Source organism: Spea bombifrons, chromosome 12, assembly GCF_027358695.1.
Source record: "Spea bombifrons isolate aSpeBom1 chromosome 12, aSpeBom1.2.pri, whole genome shotgun sequence".
NCBI classification, from domain to species: Eukaryota; Metazoa; Chordata; class Amphibia; order Anura; family Pelobatidae; genus Spea; species Spea bombifrons.
Genome location: NC_071098.1, coordinates 4528466 through 4541009, shown reverse-complemented (window position 1 = coordinate 4541009; position 12544 = coordinate 4528466). Strand labels below are relative to the sequence as shown.

Sequence of the window (12544 nt, the reverse complement as noted above, 5' to 3'; positions counted from 1 at the left end):
CATTTAAAAGGTTAAAAAGCAAATTATGATAAGATATTGAACAAAATGGTATAGGGGTTATGCGTTAAACGTAATTGTGAAAGTAGTGCCTGCTGATTGAACCGTTCCATTGGTTGCTATGGGTTACCAAGACCGTATGTGCTGTAGTAATTTCCCGTGTCATGCGCACCATTGACTTAATGTAAGGATCTTGGCATGTATTGGATCGTTTGTATCCGTCGTGGTTCTAGACTCTCAGGCTTCCGAGCGTCGAATTTGTAGACAAATCCAGACCCAAAGAGGTTTTTGGCCGTCAGGATAAAAAAAAAATAGCTGACATTCCAGAAAACGAGGCAAGAAGCCATAAGAGTTTTGGCAGAAGCGAATAATTTTTCAGGTTTTGCAAAAGGCCGGAGGGATGGATTTCGTTGGGTGAGGAACAGCTGGAAGCGTCTCGGAGTTCCCCGCGTCCCTCGCGGAAGGAAAGCCTTGTAGGGTGCAGAGCACATCAACACACTTTGTGTGGATTAACGCGCGCCCCAGAAACCCTACTTTATTACCTACGCTTGTCAGAGAAAATAACAAAAAATATAAAATATATAAAAGAAATATATACTGGGAATGTCCGAAGTGAAACAAGACTAGAAATCACCTTCCTTCAGCTAAACGAGCCAATGATTAATCCCGCCGGTGGGTTTTGTCCGTTCATGTTCCAGATGGAACGATCAATCTTTAGATTCTTAAATTCCGCTGATGGGTGCGACAGACCCGAGCGAGCGCGTAGCCGGCCCTGGTGTTCCTCCTCTTGATTTTTGGCAGATGGTGGTTTTGGCTGCAGGTTTCCGTCGGTCGTATTTCCTCTTGGCCTACAGATAAAAGATTTCCAGAGTTCCACAAGATGTCAGCTCTGTAGCGTTCCGAGGATCACGACGAGGTGATCGTAATTAATGGATCTTAGAACGCTACTTATTGTAATTGCTCAGCAGAAGAGATGGCAGATGGGGCTCTTGAGTAGCTCCGCACATCCCTACCCTACGCCTGTACGCTTTATTGTGACCGTACGTCATCTACTTGGTGAGCATGAAGGGTTCTGGTGCCACTCAATGGAGTGACCACCGTTCCATACAGCGAGGGGATTAAACATGCATGGGATAGACATACGGCTCCTGAATCTAAGACGAGACCAACGACTGATTAAGGTTTGAGTCTTTACAGCAGGAGAAACAGGCGACTAGACGGGGGCCGAATGGGGCCGATCTGCCGGCAGGTTCTACGTTCCTGTGCATCTGTTAACATGTTCAGAGCCGCAGACTCCTGAGCAATAAAAACTCCATACATAGATTAAAAAATAACATTGTGATCCCAAGGAAAGTCCTGTTGAATATATATCCCAGACTGCCAAACAAATTGATAAATAGGCGTATAAAAGGAAAGTGGTTTGAGGTGGTGATGCATTAATGAATACATCTTAATGTTTTGATGACATCATATTTTTGCACGGAGCAAAAGTGCCACTGATGGTGACACGCGATGCCCTTACAGGTTACCCCCCGCGAATGCTTTGAGCCGACTCTGTCCTCATCTCTCCTGTCTGCTACAAACATTGTCTCCGTATGTTTCAATGCATCCGTTATTTCCTCTTCTCTCTCCATCTCCTTTCCATTAATCCAGAAGAATAGATAGAGAGAGCTGTCAGTCCGCAACGGTGTTTCAGAATTCCACATGGCGGATACTCACAACCGCTGTTACCAAAAAATGTAATTTACATCCCCTAAAAAGCCTGAGAAAAGACTGACAAAAAAATAGTTACTTGGATCTTCTCCGTGGATATTGAGCAGAACCAAAAGACTGCAAATAAAGCCCTGGACAGGGTGTCTGCATTTTATGTCATTTACATAAACCATATATTACATCCATTTTTCTTTTCGTTTAGTTTTGTCTTCATTTTTCTTTAATCTACCTTTTTATTATTATTATTTATTGAATTATTGATTTTTTTTTTATTTTTTTTTTTTATATGGTTTAAACAATATTTATACATGCGGACCATGGATACATAACCTCCTTCTCCTGATTCCCCTGCCAGTTATAAAAATGGTTTATAAAAGGTAAATAAAATTAAGGCAGGTAAGAAGAAAGGTGTGTGACGGCAAATCCTGTTTCTAGGTCCGCAGATGACATTAACGCAAATCTCTTTTGAAATCGGCCAAGCCTTTAAGCGGTGTTTGTGCAAGACACGTAGTATTTTATAGGCTTTATTGATTTATTGTGACGTTATGTTCTCTTTTAATTTCTTTAACCCTTTGAGTAAAAGGTAGCAACCACCTGGCAATAGATTCTGGGTATTAACGCGGGGAGCGCCGATATTTTCTCTGCTTTTCTCCCCGTCTTTTTCGGGCGCTTCGAGCAGCCTTTCTAAAATCATGTTTTTTTTCCTTGTAAATCCTGAAAAGGATGCGTTCTGATGGCAGCGTTCAGCCATAATGGTATATAGAATAATTTCTCAGAGATCTGTTGTCGACGGGAAATGTAAAACCCATTAGATGCCGGCATTCAGAGGCTGGAATTAGCCTTTTTCGGTGTGTATTTAAAGGCTTTTTACGGAGTACAATGCGAATACATTGTAGGCGCGTTTATATGGTGGGTTTAATGGGCTCCTGCAATGTACTTCAAATTAAGGCAGTCTTCTGTGATTCTCTAATTTGAGGTAAGTGGTGGCTTTTTTGTTTTTCTTTTCTTTTTTTTTTGACAAGGAAGCTATTTGGATGATGACATATATCTTTCATCCAGCCTGATTTGAATATCGGATGTTATATGTGATGGAAAACATAATTTCGTAGACCTTTTTCATTTAAATTTTTTTTTTTTGTTCATTTTTTGTAATTTTCTTTTTTATTATTATTTTTAGGCCAAGCAGTCTTTAGCAACACTCACTAAAGATGTCCCCAAACGCCACTCGCTAGCGATGCCGGGAGAGACGGTGCTCAACGGGAACCAGGAGTGGGTCATGCATGCGGATCTGCCGCTCACCGCTGCCATACGGCAAAGCCAGCAAACGCTATACCACGCGCACCCGCAGCATACCGCAGACCGACAAGGTTTGTTCCCCATTTCTGGCAGTTCCGTGTCCTAACACGTGGAAAACAGGCAGGGTAGGACAATGATGGAGCTCCTTGTACTTAAACCACGGCGCCTGTATGGGCAACACCTAGGCAGCCCTGGTACTTAAAGACGAGCGACTGCCAGTTAGATAGACGTGGACGCATGTTACATTTTTATGCTCTCGCGACATGCTCCCCGCGTTGTAGGACCCAATCTGCCACTGAAGCGCCATTATCAGTAAGTATGTTGGCTACCCGCCAGTTGCCCGATACGCCAGATGGTCAGTCCAGGTCCTAAAACTGCTACAGGCAAAAGGGGGGGGCCCAACCATAGCCGTTAGCCCAACTGTCCAAGAGAGAGGGTAAGAGAGGAATGACGGGTAGGACGTCTCCAAAGGGCATCCAACACCTGAGAAGCATTAACCAGACATCACGTTCTGTTTTAGCTGGGGCAGCGTGTTCCATGGAACTGAAATTTACCTTCCTTTCTAGTATTTTATTGCACATTTTCTTTGGTTGTTTCTTTTTGCCTTTCTGTTTTATTTCATTTTTTGTGTTTTTTTTCTTCCAGTGTCTCCATTCCTAAAACTCCCCGTTTTGCACACAATGCTTTTAGGTATTCCTAGAACAGAATATACAGTCGCCAGTAACGTCCTACCTACGAATGTTCACAAGCTTCATATCTATTCTGTGCTAATACTTTTATCCCGTCGTCTCCGTCTGTGTGTCTTCATCGTTTGAATTGTCCGTACTTGGCATTTCCGTACTTAAAGACCATTCCCTGCTGTTTCTCTTTAAGCGGTCAGAGTAAGTCCCTGCCACTCAAGACAACCCTCTATAATATCTGACGCGTCGGCAGCAGAAGGAGACAGGTCTTCGACGCCAAGCGACATCAACTCCCCGAGGCATCGAACGCATTCCCTCTGCAATGTAAGACGGTAGTGTAGGTTTTGCTTTTCCTTTCGGCTTCTACAATCATTTCCTGCAATTGAACCCTTTTTGCCTTATTTTCTTCATGTTCCGTCGCCGCGCTCCGCTGAGTAGATTGGGTTGGCGCGAGCGGATCGAGAGGCTGTTGTGTTTCATTATAGGCGACGGCGCTGACGCCTTTATTCGGGGTTAGTTACAAGGTACGGGAATTAGATGTGACATAAGGAGCCGAGGAAAATTATATACGTTGGCGAGCGAGCGTGCCGACGAATTCATTGAGATTCATTGCTGTCGGATCGGCGCGTTCCGTCTTACTAACGGAAGGAGGCTCCGCGGTCTAAAATAAGGGAGAAAAGCTGCTAGGATTACCGAGACCGTAGGACTAATGTGTACACGCGAGAGCGCGTTTTCAAGAGACGCTCGGGGATTTTACCCAACGCGGCCTGCGTGGGCGTTCCGAGACGCTCCTGTGTAAGTGCAGAAAGTCTTTAGTGGCGGCGGATTAAGTTATTTAATTTTGGAAATTCGTGAACTTTTCTAAATAGATTCTGGAGCTTCCACTGCTCCACCTTCTCGATGTGTCCGAAAACCCAGCGTTATAAATGCTAGCTTTAGACGAGGACCGGATCGGGGTCATGGCGCAGCCCGTTTTCCGATGGGCTCGTGCCGCTTCACCTTATACCGGAAGGTCTTTGGCTCTAAAGGGAAGGAACACTGAATCCCCGGGTTACATTGTAACATTAAGGGGACTGCTGTTTGTCTTGGAGTCCTTAAGCCCGCAATCTAATATCTAGTGATTTATGCAGCGCCACACGATGAGCGGATATTATACTTTGTTGGGGTTCCATGCTTAGAATGGTTCATACAGATGTAGACCAAACCCCAACATAGTTTATAAAGAAAAATAAAAAAATAAAATAAAAGGTGCATGTAGAGATGCCTCAAAGGCTAAAGTGCCCCCTTATATTTTTTTTATTATTTTTATTTATTTTTTTAAGCTTTCACAGGCCACACGCTTTTCCCCCTTCATGCATCTCTGAGCCAAATGAGATGTTCCCCTGGCGGTATCGCCTCTACAGTAAGCGCGTCTTAATCCTCACGCCAAATGTAGCATTAAAAAGTTCTGTTGAGTGTACAAACCTGCCCCGAAATAATTCTATAATAATATAAAATTTCACTGTATTCATAATTTTTTTTTCGGGATTGCTTTTAATTGTCAGGTGACACTAAGACAGAGCCTGATTGGCTATCTTTATGTAATTGAACCTCCAGTGGAAATAATAAATGTTAGAGAGCCTGATAGGTTTTTGTTTTCCTCTAAAAGGAAGAGCACCTTTGTGTTCGAATTAACACCTAAACTCCAAGTTGTAGATTGCGTCGGATGATAGGAATTGTAGTCAGACAGCGACTGCCAGGTCACGCGTTTCCAGGACAATCAGCCCTGAGCTTGCAAAGAGTGTATAAACTATTTATTAGACCCAAGCGTAACTTTTCCTTCCCGCTGGTTTCGTTCGCAGTCTTTAGAAGACCTCGAAGACCAAAAGAGGAAGAAGAAAAAAGAGAAGATGGGCTTTGGTTCAATTTCAAGAGTTTTTGCAAGGGGAAAGCAGCGGAAATCCTTAGATCCTGGCCTTTTTGACGGTACGACCCCTGACTATTACATTGAAGAGGACGCGGATTGGTGACCAGCTGTATTGCCTGTGTATTCTGTGTGTGTAAATGTCAAAGGGTGTTGGTGCCCGTTTACCAAGTCACAAGACAAGTGAGCCTTTTATTCATATTTTATTATCATTTTTCATTTTTTTTTTTTTTTTTGCATCGCCGATTCTGTACTTGCTGTAAATACTAGAGAAATGTGTGTAAACATCCGTTGTCGTCCATTATAGCGATGCAAGTGTGTTGTAAAAATTTTATGGTTTTACTGGGTTTTAGTCCCTGCGATCGGGGTAAGGGCATTTATTTTTAATAATTTTTTTGTTTATTGTTAGATTTTTTTTAAAAATTTTTCTGGCTTATTTTGGTAATTTTTTTTTTTTTTAGTTTTTTTTTCTCTTTTTAGTTTTTTTTAGTTTTTTTGAAAACTTGAAAAACTGCTGTGTATTTGTAAATAACAAAAACTGTGCACTTTGTGCTTGTAGCGTCTTTTTGTCCAGAAAGCTGGTGTGTTGAGCCCATGGTGTGATGCATTCTGTATTTGATATGTTTTTAAGTGATAATATCCTGTTCAAGGGGTGTGCCAGCGCTTTGTAGAAAACAAACAAAAAAAAAGATATTCTATACACAGAATCTTTATTCAGAAACGTACTTTTCTGGATGATGTATTAATCTTTTAATGCCTGCCAGACAGAATGTTTTTTGTTTTTTTTTCTTTGTATTTTTTAATTTATTTGCATAAATGCACAAAGTTGTTTTATCTAAATTATAAAAGAAAATGTTGAAGTTATATTTTTCCTATCGGATGAAGGGTATGTTTATATCATGTGTTCTCTATGGCTGCTGACTCGCCAATGTAATAAGCGCAGATATATACATATAAATATACATATATATATATGGTGGGTTCAGACAAAAAAAAAAAAAGAAATTCAGCGCAACCAAATTATGTTAGCAATTTAAACAATTTCAATATTCGCTCGGTTATGTCTTCCAATATCCCCCCTGCACCCTACCCTCAGTGTTCAGAAAAAAAAAGTTACTATTTTATGAGGATTTGGAGAAATTTACATATTTTCCAACGCAGGAGGTCACAGAAAAATTTACAAAAAAATCCAGAATATTTTTTTTTTTTTTTTTTTTTAGTTATTGAAAAAAATTTTGTGCAAAAATATATATAAAAAAAGGCAAACATCCTTTTTTTTTTTCCCCCTCTGTGATTTTCATTGAAAAGCAGCTATTTTTGGGGCCATGCAGAGTAGTCTGACAAAATCCTATAAAAAAAGAAAAAAAAAATCATTGTTTGGGCATTTTTATATCGAAGTACTCTATGTGTGCAAGTGACTGTGTTATTTAAACTCTTACACATTGGCTGACTTGCCTGTAATTGGTCTGTGCTTTTAACAAAAAAAAAAATAATGTTTCAATGACTGGTACTAGAACGCTGCCGCAATTTTATTTTATTTTTTGGGGTTATTTTTGTTTTAAACAAAAAAATAAATGAATGTCAAGCTCTGAAACATTGTAACATTCGATAATGTTAGATGGTATTTTTGAATTTAGTCTTACGAACTTAAACCTGTTTGATTGTTAACTTGAGTCTTATCACTGACGAGCAGTGACTTTAACCACGATTTACTGCTTTTTAAAGGGAACGCGGCCAGGCGAATGTTTTATAAAAGCTTTTTTTTTCTTTTTTTTTTTTTTTAAAAAAAGCTCATGGTTATTTAGTAGGTTTTTCATTACACGCTAGGTTCTAATTTTAAAGAGTTACTAAGCAGATGGTCTATTTAAGAGAGCGATAATACATAGTTTAATGGATTGGTGAATTTAGTTTTAATTATGCCCACCTGAGTGTGGATGAACTCTAAAGGCATGGAGGCGAAAAATAAAAAATAAAGCTTATTTTAAAATACTGCTGGCTGTTGGCTGTTGGCTTTCTTTGCGTGCGTGTCGCTGATTTGGGGAAACATGCGGCAATACGATGGGCTCCATGACTGAAGTCGGGTTAATGGAGATTCCGCTTCCTCCCCTGATAACAAATCACTCGGAGCCGCGGAACGCCGCTGTTAATCCCGGCATCTCGGATCGTTCCACGGAGAAGAGTTTCACCGGAGCGGGGTCTCGCTGGATGCGTCCCGCGCTCCTCGGCCGGAGGAAGGTTAATCCATCGCAAATGTCACAGCGTGGTAGCTGTAATAATTGGCAAATTTGGTGATGGAATTGTACAATATTTGATTAAATGTTTTCTTATATTAATAATGCAATAAAAATGGGGTATCTGCCATGTAGGGATTGAGCCAATAGGACGTTAATATGCATTTTAGCTCTAATGCCCCATATAACCACCGGGCTGTGCTTTTTAGGAAGGTCTTTAAGCGGATTGACTGGATCCATCATGTGCTCCATCCCAAAGTACAGTTACCAATGTCAGGTGAGATCAGCCGTGCCCTTTCTGGAATAATCGGGGGTTAATGATGAACGGGCTTCAGATGGAGACTCCAGAACCCCCCCAAATGATCATTTTTATAATCATGTACAGACCGGCAAAAGCTTTTTACGCAATATAAGAAGTACTGGTACGCTTGCCGTATGAGCTTACACTTCAAAATCAAGTATAGTCGGCGGTGAGCTGAGAGGCTTGGGAGGGGCTGGCGCTCGTTCTAAAGAAAATTTCCAGTTTGTGACCTTTTGGAATCTATAAAATGCATGTTTTTCATAAAGTGAGTCATGCGCCGGTACTTTATTGATTACCCGTAATGAGCTTTTACTATTTGATAATATCTCTGGGGGAGAGGGGGGGCAGCGGTGACATTTGCCTCCTACAGCATTACTGCTAATGGCACTTTGGGCGCACTCTCTCCTATCGGACGGTTTGAGTCACGATCTAAGTTGATGATATTCGAAATGTATGCCGAGGGTCACCTCCTTAAAGGGCAACGCAGGAACGGATAAGAGACGGAGCCAGGAGATGGAAGAGGTCGGTTTCCATGTCAGAGGGGAATGATGTCATACTTGCATAGTTCCTGTCTCGCCCTTTATAACCAGAACGTTGGTAATAGAGCCCTGTCCAACACTGGGGGTTTATTGATTAAATGGTGGGATGTGAGTGACGCGTTGAGAAGCAAATAGCATTAAATATATTATATGTAGTATACGAGGCTGAGGGGGAAGCCAGGCTGACTTGGTCCTTCTTCCTCTTCCCATAACTCTTAACCCTTCAGCTCACCGTTTAGTAAATAAGCCCCTCAGACCCCAAGATGGACTGAATAGAAAGGCTTAAGGGTCGCAGAAAGTATACAGACTGCTGCAGACACGAGAAGCGTGGGGTTGAGCTTAAAAAAGTAGAAACCGCTAATAAACTGTCTTTCCCACAAATCCTAACGAAGGGTGATTTATTTTAATGGGAAAAAAACAGAAAAAAATGAAAAAAAATCTCCGCTCACGGAATGCAACGCAAACCATCTGCCTTTCATTTGGTGTAAATACGGCGGCGCATGTTTCCTGCTCGTCGGTGAGAGTCGAAAGGGAACACATTTTTCACATTTGTGTTTTTTTTTCCCATGTCTTGGCATCGTTACCCAAAACCGATGCAAATGTAACCATTTTCAGTATACTTTCTTGCTTTTCTCTGTAATATTAGCTTTTTTCTGTCGCCTCCGCAGCTTTCGGGATCATTAAATCCATTTACTAAACACCGGGGGGGGGGGGGATTTATCTTGGAGATGATTGGTTTAAAGGCTCCAATGTACTAACAGCATAAACCCTTTTGATCTAATCGGCCCTAACGAGAAAAGTGACGCTGATTTATCATAATGAATCATCCCTTAAATGTGCTATGTGGATACCAAAATTCTATGTCTTCGGTGGAGAGGGTGGTAGGTAAGTGACACAGCCTCCCAGCAGAAGTGGAAGAGGAGCTTAAATCTAAGACGAGACCAACGACTAATTAAGTCTTCACAGCAGGAAAAATGGGCGACTAGACGGTTCTGCTGTCATATTTTATGTTTTTGTGTTTATTTTGCATATTCCTGGTCTGTAATTTTCTCACCTACCAGCAGGTGGCAGCGCAGAGTTTCGGAAGGAATGTAAAGTAGCTACTTTTTTCTGTAAGCAAATTGCTTGCAGGGACTTATGGCTAATAACAGGGGATACATCTCCTATAGGACACCCAAGGGTGTGTGATGTCTCGCAGGCAGTGTAGGCAGTGTGACATCATGCCACCGTTGGAGTATTCCCCGTACGTATCTACCAGCAGAAATGGTAATCAGAAAAGCTGTTGGGACGAGACTGTTGGCAGCTATGCCATTTGTAGCTGCCAGGCATCACTTAGTGTCCTGTGATTGGACGGCTGTGGTTTTTATTTTGTTGCATCATGGGTCAGTTCACAAGAAGATCTTTTATGGGTCATCACACATGGCTAACCTTTGATTTAATGCGGGCTAATAAAAAAATACCCAGTAAGAGGGGCAATCGTGATGGTCCCATTGTGGTCGTTTGCTTGCAGCTGGGGCTATTATTTAACCGTTATTTGAATAATCTGCCATATTAAGGAAATGGATTGTATTTGGAACAAAATCTTCAATTATTTAACAATCGAAGCAAAACGGTAACAAAGCGGATAAAATACAATATAAATATACTTTATACAGCCAGAAAAACGCCAACAATAATTATTTCCACGTGTTTAGAGAAGAAAAAAAAAGACTTGAAGTCTTACACCAAGTTACACCAATATTACGCGTTATTCCGATATATTTCGTTGAAACGTGCAGATAATGTCCCTTTAAACATTCTTGTTGCTTGGTTACCATGTCCTCGTCACAGAAACATAGAATTTTGGCCAGGTCTACCCGTTTCTCCTGCTGTAAAGACTCAAACCTTAATCAGTCGTTGGTCTTGTCTTAGATTCAGGAGCCGTATGTCTATCCCATGCATGTTTAATCCCCTCACTGTATTACCCTCTACCACTTCTGCTGGGAGGCTGTTCCACATATCTACCACCCTCTTCCTTGCAACACATCTAATTAACGATGACAGAGTTCCATATTGTGGGTTTAGGTTTTGTCACGGTAAATAAACAGGAATACAGTTGCCACAAGAAACAATGGCTTCTGGATTTGCCTCCTCCTGGGGCAATAGACCATCAGACATCTCCTCCTGCCTCAGGAATAGCGTTTACTCCACGGCAGGAAGTAACACAGTTAGAATATTGCTACGTTGTTACCAGCCTAACATATTACTTCCTGTACAAACACGGAGGGCGTTGGATGTTTGACCCGTTATCAGGTGCAATTATGTTACAGCGAGAAATGTCCTTGTTTGCCATGGAAACAGCTCAGTGACCCCAAACTTTTGAACGGTGGTGTATATATATATATATATATATAGAAGTCAGTCGAGATAAACCTTCAAATCCCGTTCTAATAGCAAGGAGAAGATGCACTTCAGGGGTTAAATAACCACAATATTTCATGAATAAGCGCTTTCCGGGGAAGTTGGTTTAATAAAATCTGATCCGCCGCCCGACGTGACACGAGATGGGCTAATGATGGGCTGTGGGGTGATGTCCAACAGAACTGGGGCTGAGCTGGGAAATCAGACTGGAAAATCGGTAGAGGGAGAGGATAAGCGGCACCGAGTCCAAGGGTCAAGTCCTGCTATACTCTGTTCCTGATACGATGCTTGTTTGCAGAAAGCCATGCGGCTCACCTGTATGACACTCAAATAAAAGGAGTGTCCGTTCATACATACAGGCACGTGAGTCTGCGTATGGAGAGCTGCTGGGGGGGGGGGTTATCTAGCAGTCCAAAGTTTATATTGGAGCTCTAAGGGTGAGTTTGGTGAGAAAACATTGAATTGCAGATCAAAAAAATCCAGCTCTACATTGTTAAAGATCACTTTAGGATGTGATGGATCCTACAAAGGTGCGAGCCATGTACCATTTAAACTGTCATTACGGAGGATGACCCCATTGGCCACATTTTCTAATACATATGGTTTCCGCATATTGGTGACCGACGCGGGTAAAGTGCTGCCCCCCGCAGGGCGCGGGAAGTATAGTCATGGAAGGGAATTATACCTCTCGCTCACTGCAGGGGGCAGCACTTCACATGGGGAAAACATGGCGGATGGGGTCACCCTAGACCGGGCACTGGGCTTGTTACCCCCGCAGTACCCGTCCATGAAAAGAATCACCCGTGCTACATCTCCGTGTGTTCACCGCGTGTCACATAAGTGCCCCCTACCTTAGCAAATTATTATATTATTATTATTTATTGTTTTATATAGCGCCATCATATTCTGTAGCGCTGTACAATGGGTAGACAGGACATAACAAGTAGTGCATCACGTAACAATCAGGATTTACAGAAACAAACATTGAGGTGGGCCCTGCGCAAAGGAGCTTATAATCTATTTACGATGACAGCCGGCTCTCTGGCACTCAGAGAGTTAACTGGCAGCCCTCACCATACGGGTTATTTATCAAGAAAAATTGTGTTGCAAACTGATAAGGAATAAAAAAATCAAGCAATCACCATGGCAACGAATGGAATGTTAAGTGGCGCTCAACTTTCCCCACTTTACACCCGGGCCCCTCTTTATATTCGCGGCCGTGACGTCTTCAGTCTCCTGCTGTTTGTCTGTGCTATGGGATCGTTGGGAGGAAGTAGACCTCCGCGGCAGTGAAAGGGTTAACGAGGCTGCTCTGGCCCGCCTGGGGAGGCTGCTTGCTTTAACCCCCTGCGTGCCGGAGAGGTCCAAGACGCTTAGCACCGGGTTGTCTCTGACTTCCTGACTCGGTCTGAGCTTTAGGACCTGGGAAGTCGTTACCAGTTCACTCCCAGTTCCTGAAAGTGGGGGTGGGCGGGGGTGTGAGT

General features: G+C 42.3%; 1 protein-coding gene across 4 annotated transcripts in view; it reads left to right on the top strand.

Annotated features, from left to right (window-relative positions):
• Positions 1-5934, top strand: part of KAZN (kazrin, periplakin interacting protein) — a 125586-nt gene extending 119652 nt beyond the window's left edge. For all 4 annotated transcript variants that reach the window (XM_053451487.1, XM_053451486.1, XM_053451488.1 and 1 more), the window contains 3 exons: positions 2888-3077; positions 3880-4010; positions 5528-5934. In XM_053451487.1, the coding sequence (XP_053307462.1) occupies positions 2888-3077; positions 3880-4010; positions 5528-5695 (489 nt within the window). In that variant the 3' untranslated portion in view covers positions 5696-5934. The remainder of the gene's footprint in view (positions 1-2887; positions 3078-3879; positions 4011-5527) is intronic.
• Positions 5935-12544: the final 6610 nt, after the last annotated feature.